The sequence below is a fragment of the Megalobrama amblycephala genome, linkage group LG7, assembly GCF_018812025.1.
Source record: "Megalobrama amblycephala isolate DHTTF-2021 linkage group LG7, ASM1881202v1, whole genome shotgun sequence".
NCBI lineage: Eukaryota > Metazoa > Chordata > Actinopteri > Cypriniformes > Xenocyprididae > Megalobrama > Megalobrama amblycephala.
Window position 1 is genome coordinate 53,334,833 of NC_063050.1, and position 19,071 is coordinate 53,353,903.

The following is a 19,071-nucleotide window of genomic DNA, read 5'->3' on the forward strand; positions in this document are numbered from 1 at the left end:
TCCTGAGGATTTTGGAATAAAACGGGAAAAAAATGTAAAGAAACTTGGCAGTAACAGCAGTGCGATTTTGATGAGGTGACATGCTGTGCTTTTTGCAAACGTCTTGAGTCGAAGAGAAAGTGTGAGGCTCAGTGGATCTACATTTTACTTTCTCGCTGGCTTTTCTTACTGCTGTGGCTTTATGCTTTTGTAAAAGTTGTATTTTAAGTTGATTCCTCAGTTCATTTATTCATGAAAGAAATTATTTTTTTGGTTTTACCTAACTTTGATGCATTTATGTTTATTAAGTTTTACGCTTGACTGAAAAAACAAGCCCTAATTTAGTTTGGTTAGTGAAGCTCCAGAAAGATTTCCAGACGTATACAACTAAATGCTCAATTGAAAATGAGTCAACAGCACATGCATTCAGCTTTCTGAATCACGTCACCCAATAAAACGAGTAAAAACACAGTTATGTTATGATTGAATGGTTTTAAAGCTGCTTATTTAACATTTTAACAGCATGTAAATCACTATGTCTGCCTCTCAGGAATCTCAAAGTGTGTTTACAGGGTGAACTTTGTCCAGCTGTGTCCAGACGACTGTCTAGACTGGTGCAAGTCCTCTTGTTTATAAGCTGTCAGTAAACGCCAGAGCAACAACATTCAACAGCGTTCATCCGTTCGCCTGCAGCTGTCAGTCATACGGCCTCAGGAGCGTAACCATGTCTGTATTATCATCAGCCAGCAACCTCTTAATCTAACCTGCGATTTTTAAGAACTGTAGTTTCCCCTCGGCTCCTAACACCAAGGTGTACCTGGGGGGAGAGAAGGTGGTGTGTATTTCACACTTCTCATTGAAGCTAAATAATGAAAAACCTGCCAGACTACAGCAGGAATGTTACAGAGTAAAAATAGAAAGCATGTATGTTTTGAGAAGTTTACATAAGTTGTAGTGTTGAATATGATGATATAAAACAGAAATATGCATAAATTCACATACAGAAGGAGAACTTGTAAATCCTCTGGTGTTGTATGTGACGAGATTCAAATGAAAATGTCAGAAATGCAGCAGGAAAATTCTACTAATTAGCTTGGTGCACTTTTCCCAAGAACTCCTCTTATTTTTAACGATGTACATCTAAAAACACAGACCTTTTTTTATTTATTTTTTGGTCTAAAAAGAGAGAAAAAACATGCTATAAATGATGTTGACATAAAATAAAACTGTAAACACTTAGCATATTTAAGCAAAAAGATGGGTGGTGTGGTATTGGGAATATGGATTGGGAAGCATCTTAAGGCACCGTTGCCATGACCCAGATTCAAATTAACTACTGAAACTATTTCCGTTCATTGGAATAAATCTGAAATAAAATAAAATATAAATATTAGCTGAAAAACTTAATAAAAATTAGAAATGTTGTCTTGGAACTAGCTGAAACAAGTTAATAAAATTACTAAAATAAAAATAAAGAGGCCATATTATGCCCTTTTATAAAGTATTAATTTTGTATTTGCTCTCTACTAGAACAGGTTTTCATGCTTGAATGTTCAAAAAACACTATATTTTCACATATTCGACACTATGGCAGCACCTCTATTCCCATTCTGTCAGTTTAGTTTGAAAAGTGCAATGTGCTCGTATTGTTCAGCTGGACCAGTGTGTTGTGATTGGTCAATCGCTTTGAGCATTTTTGGGAAATGTCATGCTCACGAGTTTTAACACACTATTAAAGGGGTCATATAATGCCACAGATGTAAAATAAGTCTCTGGTGTCCCCAAAGTGTGTATGTGAAGTTTTAGCTAAATACCCCACATATCATTTTTTATAGCATGTTAAATTTGTCACTTTTTGAGGGTGAGCAAAAACGCTCAGTGTCCCTTTAAATGCAAATGAGCTGCTGCTCTCAAGAAGAGGGCGGAGTTTCAAAGCTTGTGTTAGCACTTAGCAGTGCCGATAACCTCACGAAGTCTCACTGAAAATGTCAGAAACTGTTCAGCCTTTTATGTTCAAAACGGAGTCGGACAATGATGGAGACACTAAAGAAGAAGTGACTACATGTAGAATGCAACAGGACGTTTCTGAATGGTTGATGAATTTATGTAGCTGATGTGGAGTTAACTATCTTAAAGTTATTGATTAGCATAATTCTGTCATGATTATTCATAAATCGCTCATGTGGGAACTGTTGTAAGATGCTTACAGAGTCAGAGAATATACGCTGCATGAAGAAAGAACAGGTATAGTTTAGTTTAATTACGGTTATAACTTGCTTTTATGACATGCTATTGCAATTGTGTTACGTACTATATTGCAATAACATGGCCTCAACCCCTTTGTTGCTTGTTCTCGGGGGCGGGGTTTATGAAAATTTTAGGGCTAGTGATGTCACCAACCCGGGAAGAAGCTTGTAGTCCCTACCAGCCATTTGTTAGTCCTTAAACAGAAAATATCTCCCTTTGCATTGAACTTTAAGCGTTCTAACTTTGCAGATGTTGTTCATGCTCTAACAGCAAGATTACACACTAATTAAAGTTAAAAAAGTGAAATCATAATCAACCACCTCTTTAACTATTTTACATATGGATGAGAATTATTTAAATGAGGAATATTGCGACGTTTGTACAATCAAGGTGTTAAAACTGACTATTTTACCCATTTTGTTGTATGTACTACATATTTTTTACTCTTAAGGCCTGTTCACACTGAAGCAGAAAGTATACTTTGTTTTTTACGTGTACGCACAGCCTTGCAAAGTATTCTTCACTTGACTCCAGGCGTTCAACAGATGCGCATTGCAACTAATTGCAGTACCTCTAAGTTACAGCCATATAAAAATCTTTGTATTCTTTCATGCTAAAATGTAGTACAAATGAGGGTACTTATTAACCTCTTCACACAATCAGAATCCATCCTGTTTTAAAGAGCTTGAGCATTTAAAGCGGCAGGCGACAAAACTGCAGCGCATGCTTAGAATGAACAGAACGACACTGGGCCTTTATAAGAGTAATTTGTCAACGTGGTAACATTTCATTACCATCTGTATCCATACAAAATACAATTTATCAGTATGTTAAACCTAGCTTTAAAGCATTAGCCTTCTTTTAAAGGCTAAAAAAAGCATTTACTTTTATTTCAAAGTTCTTCAGTAATAATTTTCATATGTTTCACACTGTGAATCAAACTGCCAGCAGCCAAGAATGCGATCCACAAAACCCTGCAAAAACGAGTCTTTGTTTGTCAGCGACTACACCTGCGGTTAGTCCTGCGGTTAGACCGACAGAAATCTGCCGTGCAATCTGCATTACACGGTTTGTGTGGGAAGTTCAACATGGAATATAAGGTATATGTAAACAGAAATGGAAAGCTGACTTGATATCAAGTCGTGTACACGAGTTAAAGTTGAGCAGATGTGTCCCTTGGGTCATATCAGAGCTATAGGAGAAAGTTTTGTCTTACAGTCAGCGATCGTAAACTCACAATTTCAGTTTAATGGGCCTGACATAAAGGAATTACCACAGGAGAGTGTGCTCGGAGCCCAATAGTAACAGTTTATCCTCGGAGGAGACGTAACTCGACAATAGATTCTGTTTATTCCATTCGGATTGAGTATGAGAGCCAGAGAGATGGATCTGTAGCATGCGCTGAAACAAGAGGGCTGTAAAACGCACACTTGAAACAGATGTTTGCTTTGTGCTGAAGTGTTTTGTGGCGTATGAATTGTTTCTTTTTGCTCTCATAACTTAGTGCTGTTGGGTGAGAGAGCTACAAACAAATGTTTTTAAATGATAAGTTCACCTGAGAATGAAGATTACGTCATTATTTAAACCCTCGTGTTGTTACAAACCTGTTTGACTGTTTTTTTGTTGGTTCATTTGTTTGTGTTTTTGAATGTGCTGGTCGTTCTTTTCTATTCGATTACAATGAATAATTTTAAGATTTTAAGCTTCAAAAAGGATGCAAAAGCACCATAAAAGTGTCATAAATTAGTCCATACAACTTGTGCACTACATTCAAAGCATTTTGTAGTCATATAACAACCAAAAATATATTTTAATCAGTTAGAGACTAAATTAGAGAAATCATTTATTTTATATATATATATATATATATATATATATATATATATATATATATATATAAAATAGTAGATAGCGGTTTTGAAATGTCATTTGAAATGTCAAGAGGGTGAGATCAGATCATAATGTATAATTATAATTTTTGGTGAACTATCCCTTTAAGATCAGCTGAAAATTCCTTTAATACTTCCATGCTTTGCTGGCTGTCAAACGTCTGCCAAGTACTCTGAACACAGCCAAGAGATAATATTAAACAGTTTTTTTTTTTTTTAAATTATATAATTGGTCTACAAACAGAAGGGAGGTTATGTACTGTAAATACAACTTTCTGTAGTATTATTTATATTCAAAGCCGCAGACTGTAAGAATGCAAGATTAGCTGTTTTATAAGCTCTGCGAAATAAAGCGATCATGACTTGGCACATATTTCTGCATTCATACTCAAAAATAATTTAATGGTTAAAAAAGAACATGCAGGCATACGACAAAACCTGGTGAGATTTTCAGATTTCTGAGTGAACCCATTATAATTTGGTATTAACTATTTTGTTGTAATGATTATAATGATTTCCATTAACAGATCTGTTTCATCACCCCAAAAAGAAAAGATGAAAATTAAAATAATATATATATAATATAAATTAAAACATATATATATGTATATATAATATAAATGATTTACAATGTTCATATAATGATTAATTATATGAACATCCATAGCACTGTGACCTGAATATTTCTTCACAGCTTGTGAATCACTGCGTGATTCACCCAAGAAGTTCTTTTTTAGAACAAACTTGCGATATGCACAGTATTGAATAATTAAATCATTAAACGTGTTTTAATTAAAACAACATGAAGTCGAGACACAGTCATTGGCATGAGATTCAGTTGGATGTATTTTTATAGTGTATCAGTGTGTTCTCTGGCTCTCGTGCCTCTCGTTAGATGTAAACGATTTAAAGGCCCACAGGGAATTTGGCGCTTGTGAGCATTTCCTCAAGAATTTGAGTTACAGTTAATATAAATGACTGAAGCTAAAGTGAGTTCTAATACAGACAGAAAGCATTTAGTTCTCGTCTGCAGAATGTAGCCAAGAGTTTTTTTTTTTTTTTTTCTTACAAGGGAGGATGCAAGCAAATATAGTCGTCAGGATTCATTTAACTTAAAACCTCAGAACTTTTGCAGTTAAAAAATAAATAAATAAATAATTAGTACAGGTTGATTTCCACAATTCTTCTCTATTTCTGTCACTGATAGAGTTTGGGTTCTGTGCCACTGTCGCCTCTGGCTTGCTTAGTTGAGGATCCTTAATATTCATCAATATTAGTGATTTGACTGTATAAGACTGTTTGAATCAGAACTGAACTGAACTGAGCTGGACGATTACATCACTGTTTTCTACAGAGCTGCTTTATAGCTGAATTGAACTCATTTCACATTTGATGATATTCACGCAGTTATTGAACAAAACTTAATCAACACTGACAAACCTCAGCAGAACAATGACACTCTTTTCTTTTTTGAGCTGCTTTACAGCAGACTCTAAAGCTGCTTTGAAACAATCTGTATTGTATAAAGCACTATATAAATAAAGGTGATTTGATTTTTGGAAAACATGGGCCAATTCTTGCTATGATATATTACATCAATCCTTTATTGAAAAATAAAATCATGAGTACTGTATATATAATAATAATAATAATAATAATTTGGAGATTCAATGTGAAAATATATTTATGATTACTAATTTTAATAATAACATTAATTTTAATTCATAGAAAAAATTAATAATGAATAATACAATGAATAATCATTTTTTCTTATAGTATTATTATCAGGCCCATTGCTTTGTAAACAGACACCTACAGTACAGTCCAAAAGTTTGGAACCACTAAGATTTTTAATGTTTTTAAAATAAGTTTCGTCTGCTCACCAAGACTACATTTATTTAATTAAAAATACAGTAAAAAACAGTAATATTGTGAAATATTATTACAATTTAAAATAACTGTTTTCTATTTGAATATATTTGACAAAGTAATTTATTCCTGTGATGGCAAAGCTGAATTTTCAGCATCATTACTCCAGTCTTCAGTGTCACATGATCCTTCAGAAATCATCCTAATATGCTGATCTGCTGGTCAAGAAACATTTAATGTGTACAATTGTACAAAATATTTGTGTACAATATATTTTTTCAGGATTATTTGATGAATAGAAAGTTCAAAAGAACAGTGTTTATCTGAAATCTAATCTTTTGTAACATTATAAATGTCTTTACTGCCACTTTTGATTGATTTAATGCATCCTTGCTGAATAAAAGTATTCATTTCTTTAATTTCTTTTCAAAAAAATAAAAATAAAAATTCTTACTGACCCCAAACTTTTGAACGGTAGTGTATAATGCTACAGAAGCTTTGTATTTCAGATAAATGCTGTTCTTTTGAACTTTCTATTCATCAAGGAATCCTGAAAAAAAAAAGTACACAACTGTTTTCAACATTGAAAATAATCATAAATGTTTCTTGAGCAGCAAATCAGCATATTAGAATGATTTCTGAAGGATCATGTGACACTGAAGACTGGAGTAACGATGCTGAAAATTCAGCTTTGCCATCACAGGAATAAATTACTTTGTCAAATATATTTAAATAGTACACAGTTATTTTAAATTGTAATAATATTTCACAATATTACTGTTTTTTACTGTATTTTTAATTAAATAAATGTAGTCTTGGTGAGCAGACGAAACTTCTTTTAAAAACATTAAAAATCTTAGTGGTTCCAAACTTTTGGACTGTACTGTATATAGTAAGTAAATGTACAAAGACAGATATGAAAGAGTGCATCAACTGGCTAGCACTGTATTTTATGTTTTTCTGCACAAGCATCTGAGGACTGAACAGCCAAATCACATATTTTAAGTAATTTTGTAACATTTTCTGAATACTGTTCTATATCTGCATGACGTAACACAAATGGGAAAGAAAAAAAAAAGCGAATAAATGCAATGCACGTATGCGTTCAGGGTGGAAAAGGAAAGTTTTACCTTTGCGACTGCCGCTTAAAAAGTTGAACATTTCCATCTAAGTTCATTACGGACCATATATGCTTCACTGGAGGATGTGACAATGGCAGCCATTTACATGATTTCGATCAGAGCGTGGCGTGTCTCTCCATTAAAGTCAATCGAGTATGGTCTTCATTTATCCCTTCCTGTCACCAGAACTTAATTGGAGGTGGTAATTATCTGACCACGCACTATTAAATGTCTCATCCGAGGCTGTGCAGTAGCTGAAAATGAATAGCCATTGATTAGTAACAGAGCTATTGCACTGCTCTCCTTTCACAGATTGCTCTAGCATTGATCCATGGCAACAATTTCCAGCTTGCCATCTCACAATCAGCCGGATTGTAATGCGCGGCTTGAGTTTGACCCTTCATTATGAGCTTACAACAGGCCTCTACGAGTGCCACTGGTGCTCTCAGAGACATTAAACAGACGTAGATTAGTGTTGGACTTCCATTCACTCATCTATTCATTTGTTTGGCCTATAGGCATTAGACAGGCTTTGCCATTTGGTCGGGTCTAGAGGCAAATGAAACAGATTTCTCACTGATAGTATTTCTTGGTAATACAATGAAATTTATGTAACACAGTTTTTTTTTTTTTTAATGGTTTTAGTTTGAACCCAGAGTTACATATAAAATGAATTCAATTTTATGTTTATGGTGATAGAATGTTTTTATTTAATAATAAAAAATAAAAAAAACCTTGTTCATTTTAAAATGCAGAAAGGAATATAATAATATTTACAATAAGAATTATATTTCTAATTAGCAGTATAAGTGATATTCAAAACACATTATCCTTCATTTAATATGTGTTTCTGTATTCAATTCATTAAATTCACTTATCTGACTGTAAAATAAATTTTAGTAGTGTAATACAGTCTTGCAGGTGTCTTTGTCGACTTTGTCAACTTTGTCTACAGTGCTCTAATGCAGTAAATCTTCCTGACAGTTTCATCAAGCTTGGCAAAATATATTCTACCACAAGCTGTTATCACACGTTTGAGTACATTGGTACTTTCTGATAGCTTATTTATATGAACATATGCTAATAGCAATATCACAAATATGTTAGCACATTATGGGGTGTCACATAACATGATATTAAAAGTAATTCCTGCAGCAAACTTTTGTGGCATGATGGTTTGATTCATCTGAACGTTCATTGGAATTTTAGTTTTGAATGTAATGGAAAATAAAAATACCAGAACATTTTTGATATTCAAATTCATGCAAATTAATGAAATATTAAAAAGCCATGGGATTATTTTATTGTCAGAATATTTTTACATTGATATGCCTGTAGGTGGCAGCAAAGCAGCTGTCTTTATGAGTGAATCTTTGAATCATTCAACAAATTTGTTCAAAACATTGATTCATTCAGGAACTAAACAAATGTGACCACAAAACCAGCAACAAGTCGCACGGGTATATTTGTAGCAATAGCCAACAATACATTGAATGGGTCAAAATTATCGATTTTTTTTCTTTTATGCCAAAAATCATTAGGATATTAAGATCGTGTTCCATGAAGATATTCAGTAAACTTCTTACCATAAATATAGCACAAATTTATTTTTGGAAGTAATATGCTTTGCTAAGTACTTTAAAGGCGATTTTCTCAATATTTTTATTTATTTTTTTTTTTGCACCCTCAGATTCTAGATTTCCAAATAGTTCTACCTCAGCCAAATATTGTCCTATCCTAACAAACTATACATCAATGGAAAGCTTATTTATTCAGCTTTCGGAAGTTGTATAAATATCAATTAAAAAAAAAAAAAAAACCTTTTTTTGTGGTCCAGGGTCACAAATGAGCTGTCTTTATGAGTGAGTCATTGAATCACTCACTCAATCTATTCAATCAAAATCACAGATTCATTCAAGAAAAAATACCACATGTTGCTTGGAAACGGCAACAGTTCTATTTTGGAAATATTTTTTAGTGGAGCAAAAATGGACTAAGGAATTGGCAATACCGTGCCTAAAATGTACATCAAACATTATATTCTTGTCTATTGAACTGTTGTATAAATGAATGAATCTGAATATGACATTTAACTTGAATTAACTGCTACATTCTCATCTGGCTTTCTATGTGTTTCCATGTGAACTGACAGACTGCAAGCGCCTCATCATTTTCTGACCATGGCTTTCTGACCCATTTAGCCAATATGCTATTGGTTTAAGTGTAATTATATTGACAGCAGCTAGATTCTGATCTGTAAAATCAGATATTATTCATTAACGGAATTAATTTAGTGTGATTGCAGCCAATAGTAGATGAAGCACTTTGATTTTTAAAGGAATGAATGAACCTGCACTGGCCAGTAGATCAGAATCTATTATCATGAATGCGCTCAAAACAGGCTCATTACAAACTGTTGATGTTCGTGCTTTGACTGTTTTATTACTTTACCCACGTTGCCTTGGCTCTGTAGGCGTTTTGATTAATTGCTCCCATCAGCCGCAAACTCAGTTCATCGTGTGCGAGAAGACAGACTATGGCAAGGCCAATGGATTTAACTCAACTATCCACAGCAGCTTTGATTTGCAGATAAGAGAACTCAAAGAGCATGGCAATTCTGGCAGGATATCTCGACAGTAGTGCCAGCTTGAAGTGATGTGAGAAAGATTAGATTGGATCTATTAGATTTTCTTTTGCATAGGGTGCACATATTCAACTAAGCAAAGGATCAAAGGATTTTGGATGCTGAGGTTGACAGTCGTAGGTCAGCGTATAACAGACTGAGTTTGAATTGCAAGAAGAGAGGGTGAAAATTAACCAAGAAAACAATTGCAAACATAAAACCAAACATAAATGCACGAAGGTAAACAGAGACACATAACACTCTGAAAAAGCTAATTCTCAAACATGAAAACTGTGTTTACACTCTATGAAAACATGTAGGCACCTTGTACACAGATGTACAGATAATTATGATCCAGAATTACAATATGTACTCTCTCCTCCTCCTGAATCTCTTTCTTCTCTTGATCTATTCTTCTTTTCTTCCACCCACAGCTCATTTTCTTGCTCAGTTTGCATCCCACGTTAATTGCATCACCCACTTTTCTCCTGTACGGCCTTCATTTTTTACTTTGCCACTTTTGTTGAGCTTTTGTCTTTGAGTGTTTTCGTCTGTCCTCTTCTTTGGTCTTTTCATCTAAAATAAGTGACCTTTCTGCTGGTACCTTGATGTGATAACGATGTCTGAAACTAATCTCAGTTGGGCATGTTTCTTACGTAAGACTAATTCCCAACTTTCTGACAGAAAGTTGCAGATGACCGCCCACATTTGCACGTCAACAACGCCCATTCGATTTGAATTGGCTGATGGCATTGAAAAATGATTTTGCCGTGAGCAACAGAATTGGGCTCAAGCCAAAGTTTTCCGCTGACACGTATTTCTATCTGCCAAACGAAGCTTTGAAAAAGTAGGGTGAAACAAAAGAAAATCATAATTATGATGTCCCTAATAATAATGAACTTTTTCACAGAAACTTTTAATGCAGATGTGATTCACTGTGTTGTTCTTGTTTATTATGAGCATCTTAACTTCTGTAATGGCTCTCTTTTGGGATACCGGTTAATGTAGGTGACAAATGACGTGGCATGACAGCTGTAAGGTGACAAATGCAAATTAATGAGATACAAAAAAAGTCAGTTTCTTCCCAGCTGTTCTATAAGTTGAGCTTGTTAGCGCTTTTCATAATGTTTGACACGTTCTGCTGAGCTTCATAAATGTTCACCTTTTTTCCTGTCAAATGTCATGCCACGCTGACACTGTTGTCTTTTTTGTCTTTTCCACACACGCCATGTAACACATATCTCATTATAAACATTTGCATCAGGTATCAAAGTTCTTGTTATGTTTCTTGTACACAGTTCTTTTACATTGTTTCTCGTACTTTTGTGTGTGTATATATATACTGCAATTCACCAGGCGTGTTCATAGAAAACAGGATTTTTCTTGCTCATTTGAACTATGTTAGTACGCTTAGGTTTGCAAATCATAACAGGTCATTTGCATATAAAAGTTAGCAAACAGCCTTTTTACAAAGCATCAGTTGCTTATAACAAAGTAAAATAAAACGTTTTGAAAGTGTAGAATGTGATTTTAATGGAGTAGCATCTGATTTCATTGCGATCTTATTTTTGCCTCCCCGTCGTTCTAGAGTGTCTTTTTCATTTTTCCATGCTGATGGCTCTCACAAACAGTCTCTGGCATGTTCTGCATGTGTGGTTTGCCTGGCATGGTGGGGTGCACTGACTTTAGCTGAGATCCATCATCATAACACAGGTAGGCAGCTTAATAATGCTGGTGTTGGCTTGCTGAGAACAGCGAACCATTTATTTAATCTAACACAGTCATCAGACGCTGTCATTAGAGGAAACCAGGCATGGAAAAGAAAGAACAATACTAGATCAGCGTGCCATGGATGATTTTCGTGTGGTGCGAACATTATTCTCAGTTTGCTTTAGAAAAAAAAATGCAAGAACGGACACCATTATTTCACAGTATCTTATTTCATGTAGTGCAGCTAAATAAATATTTATATTCAGAATATATTTTCAAAATGCTTTAAGAATATTTTTGACTGAGACATTGGAATGTTTCTAATGCATTTTTCTAAATACACTCTAAAATACACTCTGCTGGCTGCCCAAATTTGCCCCTATATATATAATATATATATATCTCAAAAGGTCATTCGGATTTAACCGTCCAAAGGCCAATACAGCCATTTCATTTGTGATTAAAATATCTTAAAATGAAATAAATGTATACATTTGTTTTATTCTGGCATGATTTTATAACATCATATATCAACATAGTGCAAAATGGTATTAAAACTATGTGTAGAAGTCGTTGCTTTGTTATGAGAAAAAATGCCTGGAAAAATGAATTTCATTGATGTCATACAGAGTAACCAATATAAAGGGCCCATTTTTGGATCAAGTCATGCGGTCAATATCATTTGACAGGATGTGACATCATTCAGTCCCTTGTAAAGGTCCACATGGTCATGAAGCATAGTAAATAACTCTTTCTTAACTATTTGAAAAATTAGTGTTTTCACTTTCTCATACGTATGTCCTGAAACATCAGGTCATTCGGTACAACCGCTGTAAAACATGGAAAATGTTGTAATATTTTAAAAACTTGTATTAATTTAAAATGTTTGATTATCCTTTTGCTAGCTAGCTAGATATCAGCCTGTTAGCATTATTTGAAAATATCGTCATTCGGTATAACCAAAAGTGCCATTCGGTAAAACTGAAATTTTGGTGAAACTGAATGACGCTATTTTTTGGTGACAAATTTTGTCTGTCTTGTAAAAAAAATTACAAAAGCAGTGTTAATTGATTCTAAAAACCACATAATCTCATTGTTAAAACTTAATAAAAGTTCAAAATTAATTATAAATCCATTTTTTACACTTTTACACCATATACACAATTATATATATATATATATATATGTCCACACCAAACTTACTCATCCATGTCTTTGAAACAGGAAGGGGCCGTCCCCAAACTGTTCCCACAAAGTTGGGAGCATGAAATTGTTCAAAATGTCTTGGTATGCTGAAGCATTAAGAGTTCCTTTCACTGGAACCAACCCCACAACCCCATAACAACCCCATAATCCCCCATCCACCAAACTTTACACTTGGCACAATGCAGTCAGGCAAGTACCTTTCTCCTGGCAACCGCCAAACCCAGACTCGTCCATCAGATTGCCAGACAGAAAAGTGTGATTCGTCACTCCAGAGAACACGTCTCCACTGCTCTAGATTCCAGAGGCATTGCACTTTGTGATGTAAGGCTTGGATTCAGCTGCTTGGCCATGGAAACCCATTCCATGAAGATCTCTACGCACTGTTCTTGAGCTAATCTTAAGGCCACATGAAGTTTGGAGGTCTGTAGCGATTGATTCTGCAGAAAGTTGGCGACTTCTGCGCACCTCAGCATGCGCTGACCCCGCTCTGTGATTTTACGTTGGCCTACCACTTTGTGTCTGAGTTGCTGTTGTTCCCAATCTCTTCCACTTTGTTATGATACCACTAACAGTTGTACGTGGAATATTTAGTAGTGAGGAAATTTCACAAATGGACTTATTGCACAGGTGGCAAACTATCACGGTACCACGCTTGAATTCACTGAGCGACCCATTCTTTCACAAATGTTTGTTGAAGCAGTCTGCATGCCTAGGTGCTTGATTTTATACACCTGTGGCCATTGAAGTGATTGGAACACCTGAATTCAATGATTTGATATATATATATTGGGATATATATATATATTTAATATAATATATTATATTAATAGTATATATATATATATATATATATATATATATATAAATAAACTTTAATTAAATATTTTTTCTTACAGTTTATAATTTATAATTATTTCTTACTAACACAACAATAAAATATTATGTACTATAACATTGTATTATATTGTTTTGTTTATACAGTACAGAATAATCTCACCACCTGACCTTTGTTCTAGTATCATTTGAAGTGTAACCCACTGAACAAAACCACATTTGCAAGCCGCACATGATGAGCTGTGATATATGGGATGCTTTGGGACTGTGACAGATTGAACAGGCACTTCCACACTCTCTCGCTCTCTTTGGAAGAGGCTGGATCAGTGGCCAGACGATCACTTAATCACTGCAGCTTCCACCCAATCCTATTGACTTCACTGAGCTCAAGATTAAAGGTGCCATTCACTGATGCTCAGGCATCGATCGTCTGCAAGCATATACATTTTTAGCCTGTTAAGATGTAATTGTGATTTGCAACTGTAAGATATAGAGAAGGTAACTGCATTCAGTGTTATTGCCTATTGATCTGATTTATGCATATTTATTATTTATTTATTTATTTATTTGCAAAAAAAAAATCTTCATTCTCTCTCCTCGCAATCTCATTCTAGTCTTGTTTAATCCATCGCTAAACTTTGAAACTGGCTTACATTAGTCGTTTTGAGCAAATATTAGAGTTGCTAACAGAGTGCTCTGTTCAGACTACAAGCAACAGTTTTTGTGTGCGTCTCTCAGTGTGTTTACAGGCCCTTGTAACCATGACTAGTCTGTTCTGTAATTCACACAAGTAGGCCACAGAGACTTCCAGAAGTCCCCGGAGATGACTTGGACCAGATGGCGAAGCACTTGTCCAGTCCCTAACCAACACACACACACACACACAAACACACAATTCTTTAACCAGAAGTGTTTATCTTGTGAAGCATCCCCATTTATAAATATTTTAAATGGACTGAACTCACATTTTTTCCACTGGTCTTGAAAAGTCACAAATAATCAAGCCTGCGCAGATAAGTGTTGTTGGTTTTTCTATATGGCGAGACGGTCTAAAAGTCAAATGTAAATATTACAGCGCCTCATTAGTCCCATTTCAGCGGGAAAATTACATCTTGAAGTATGTTTACCTTTTAAAGCGCATTTGATCTTTTTTAACCGTATGCATATGTGTGCATTGCAACAGCAAAAGCGTCCTGCGTTCATCCATACTGAATGAGATAAGCTGCGAAACAAGCTTGACAGCGCCGCATTAATTAAACATCACACGGCCAGCATTCCGAAGCTTATTTCATGGCACCTTCTCGCTTGTGCCGAGTTTGTAAACAAAGGCATTGTGGTCTAACTTTCTCACACAGCTTCGCACCTAAGTGGTCTCGTCAACTCGCTGCCATCTGCCCCGGCGTCTCGCATCCTTGCGTTTGAGACAGAAAATTCGTTTTTCTCGCATGGCTCTGATTGGAGCGCTGTTTTGATTTCATGCTTGATGAAACTGGAATTTACAGACATGCCACTATAAAAGGAGTTTTACTTTAGTTACTAAACACTATAGTGGTCACATTTGAGTAGCTTCCAATTAGCAGTATGTTTCAGCTGACAATTTCAGTTTTTAGAACGTCATGATGTGAGTTGCAAAAAGCCAGAATAGTAGAATCCAAAAGGGAAAAGTGGTTGAGAAACTCACCAACACAGATAGAGCTCATCAAAAAATCAGTAAGCTTCAATCGGGAAACCGTACCTGTTTTGGACTAGTACACAAAGATCCATTCTTTGCATTGAGAAAAAAAAAATCACAAAACTTTTTGAAAACTTGGAATATAATGTATAAGTTGTAAGGAAAAAAAGTCACCTTTAAAAGAAATTAAAAGAGTTTGGAACATAGGTGAACTACTCTTTTAATGGAAGGAACCTATTATGATTTGATGAATCATCTTTCATGTGATTCAAATGCCTTCAGCCAACTAGGTCCATTGGCAGCTGATTAACACTGTTGGAGATCTGTAATGGCATTGGCTGCCATTCCACGAGAATCATTAGTTTTGAAGATTGTTTTATGCAATCATAAAATAGCCAAGGAGCATGAAGCCTAAGAGCAGGTGCATCCAATGGAGCAAACAATTTTGATAATGGTTGATAATGTCAGGATGATGAAGTCAAACATCTCCTGTGGTTCCTCAATCACATCTGAACATTGCTGCACCTTCACAGGATGTTATATATTAAAGGGAGAGAAGGCAGTGTTTTTCAGAAACAGTTTTTGTTATACTGGTTGAAACTCTCTTTACATCATAGAGGAATCATGGTCTAATGTTATAGAGTCAGACTGGTAACCTGAAGGTTGTGGGTATGAGTCCAATACCGGCAGGAAATATACCAGCACCTAACCCCCAATCACTCCCTGGATGCCACATCAAAAATGGCTGCCCACTGCTCCAGGTCTGTGTGTCCACGGTTTGCAGTGTGTGTTCACTACTCACTGCTCCTAATGTGTGTGCACTAACTGGATGGGTTAGATGCAGAGGACAAATTCTTCATATGGGTTACCATACTTGGCCTTCACATGTCACTCATTAATAGAAGCGGTCTAAATATAAAAAAAAAAAAAAATTACATATATCCATGAGGCTATGAAGAAGTTTTTTTTTTCTTAAAGGTGCCATAGAATTTAAAATTGAATTTGCCTTGGCATAGTTGAATAACAAAAGTTAAGTACATGGAAATGACACACAGTGAGTCTCAAACTCCATTGTTTCCTCCTTCTTATGTAAATCTAATTTGTTTAAAAGACCTCCGAAGAACAGGCGAATCTCAACATAACACCGACTGTGACGCAATAGTCGGGATCTTTAATATGTACGCCCCCAAAATTTGCATATGCCCATGTTCACGGCATTACACAAGGGCAGGACGTCTGGATGTGCACAGCTGAATCATAAGACTAGGTAAGCAAGCAAGAACAACAGCGAAAAATGGCAGATGGAGCAATAATAACTGACATGATACATGATATTTTTAGTGATATTTGTAAATTGTCTTTCTAAATGTTTTGTTAGCATGTTGCTAATGTACTGTTAAATGTGGTTAAAGTTACCATCGTTTCTTACTGTATTCACGGAGACAAGACTGTCGTTATTTTCATTATTAGACACTTGCAGTCTGTATAATGCATAAACACAACTTCATTCTTTATAAATCTCTCCAACAGTGTGTAATGTTAGCTTTAGCCACTGAGCACTATCAAACTCATTCAGAATCAAATGTAAACATCCAAATAAATACCATATTTGCGCGATTAGACATGCTGCATGACGAACACTTTGTAAAGATCCATTTTGAGGGTTATATTAGCTGTGTGAACTTTGTTTATGCTGTTTAAGGCAGTCGCGAGCTCGGGGGCGGGGGAGCGCGAGATTTAAAGTGGACGCAGCCTGAATCGGTGCATATTTAATGATGCCCCAAAATAGGCAGTTAAAAAAATGAATTAAAAAAAAATCTATGGGGTATTTTGAGCTGAAACTTCACAGACACATTCAGGGGACACCTTAGACTTATATTACATCTTGTGAAAACGCGTTCTACGGCACCTTTAAAGAATTCTTTAGGACTTTCTATGAAGGGTTTCTCAAAGGACTGTAGCACATTAAATGTTGTCCATGCCTGTAATGGTGGGTCTGGCGTTATACAAAACCTGTAACCTTGTTACCGTACAGCATGTCTTTCTTCCATTCTTCTCTTTGCTTTACAAACCTTTCCCGCTGTATTCTTCCAAAGACATGCACATGTTCCTTCTCTTTGATTCAGTTGGATAATGGAGCAGATTACCTTGATCCATTCTCTTCACATAGCAGCAAGGTTGCTCTTGCTCTTTCTCATTTTTCTCTCTTTAATCAGGCACAAGGTGAAAGAGAGCAAAAGTTTGCTCTCCTTATACAGTATATTAAAAAAATGACACCCAAATCCTGATGGATTTCCACTTGATTCTGTTTCCAGTGTATTTTAGTGTTAGTTGTGGTAAAATTTTTGTTTACTTTTACAAATATATTGAAAGTAAATAGCAGTATGTTTATTCAGTTTGGGCCGTTGCTTGTGGAAAACATCTTTTATGTATTATGTTGTGTTATTTCTTTTTAAAGAGGCACTGAATGCATTAATACTAAATGTACTACATTTTTAAAGGCAAAAATACAGATTTATATGCAGGTGCAATTTTTTTTTCATTCACTTATTGTTTTAGTGCCAAATATATGCAGTCAGTTTAGCATTTAGAGATAAACCAAATGGTAGAAAGTTCACTATGCCTCTTCTGCTTTGTGGCAAAAATATTTTATTCCCTAACTTGTTTACATTTATTTAATCTTTTTTTTTTTTTTTTTTTTTGAAGGGACCTTTTATATGTAGAGGCATAACTAAAAGTACTAAAGCTAACTAAAATGTTAAACAGATTTGAATATTTTCTAATTAAACGATATTGCTTTCAACCAAATTAATTAAGTTAAATAATCATTGTTGTCTCTTTTGTCAGAAAATAGAATTTGTCCACATAAATCACACACAATGGAATGAAGTTATATTTAAGCAACCCAGTTAAATGGTGATTTTGTATTTGTCCCTGACATGATTATTTTTATATGAAAAATATGTTGCTCCAATGCTAGAGGCTTGTGTGTGGTTGCTAAGGTGTTCTGGATGGTTGCTAGATATGTCTCAGATCCCTCCTTCAAATCTATGCCACTAACTATTTCATGCACTTTCCATCTTTTTTAGCATTAGCACTAGTTGATACTAATGAAGTAGCACTGCAGAACTCTCAGTGTTCCTTGTGCTGGCAGTCATGGCCTAAAATGGTCAAGACTTGAGGGCATGGGATGGATTTTGTATCATATGGAATTCATTTGCTATCTGCGCAGACTTCAAAGCGAGAGCTCTCCGGTCCGGCCCGTACCTTTCTCGCACCATAAATGGCCTCTCGAGGAATGTCATGAATCAAATTATGTGCTTCTGAAATTCCCACTTGTAGGGCAATGCTACATCAAGAAGAGGGCTCAACTATTTATAACACTCGGAGCTCTGGCAGCTATCAGGAACATGGTCGCCTGGATTTTCAGTTTACATGCTTTCTGAAAAAACAGCAGAGGACCCTGAGAAAAAAAAACAAAAAAAAAAAAACGTGTATAAATACAAAAATGTCAGGAGGTTTGCCAAGAGTGTGAGAGTAATAATATACTGTACACGTGCATGTAAGGCTATTCAGACTGGGTGGTATGACATGTGATAGTAGAAATTTGACTGATTCTATTCTATTCTATTCTATTCTATTCTATTCTATTTTATACAACAGTTCTTTCTGGTTCTCAAATCTGCTTGGCTGAGAGCCATGCAATATTCTCCCAGTATCAACACTGAAACCGTTCCACCGTTTGTATCACTCCGATTGCGGCGACTGTCATGGCGGTCGAGCAAATCCACCATATTTTTTACAAATACTACTGTTGTTGTGTCACGGAATGTAGTTTTGAGAGTTTTTCAGGCGAGAATGTAGTTATTTAGACCTCAAATATGTGACTCATATATAAACAGGGCCTATTTTACAATTTAC

At 35.3% G+C, this 19,071-nt stretch overlaps 1 protein-coding gene across 2 annotated transcripts in view; it reads left to right on the forward strand.

Annotated features, from left to right (window-relative positions):
• The window catches only part of gpc5a (glypican 5a), a 205,480-nt gene that overhangs the window by 168,555 nt on the left and 17,854 nt on the right, over window positions 1–19,071 (forward strand). The window contains exon 8 of one of the 2 annotated variants that reach the window (XM_048198032.1): window positions 11,319–11,441. The exons of the other annotated variant lie outside the window; for it this stretch is intronic. Within the exon in view, the coding sequence (XP_048053989.1) occupies window positions 11,319–11,441 (123 nt within the window). The remainder of the gene's footprint in view (window positions 1–11,318; window positions 11,442–19,071) is intronic. 2 annotated transcript variants of the gene reach the window in all.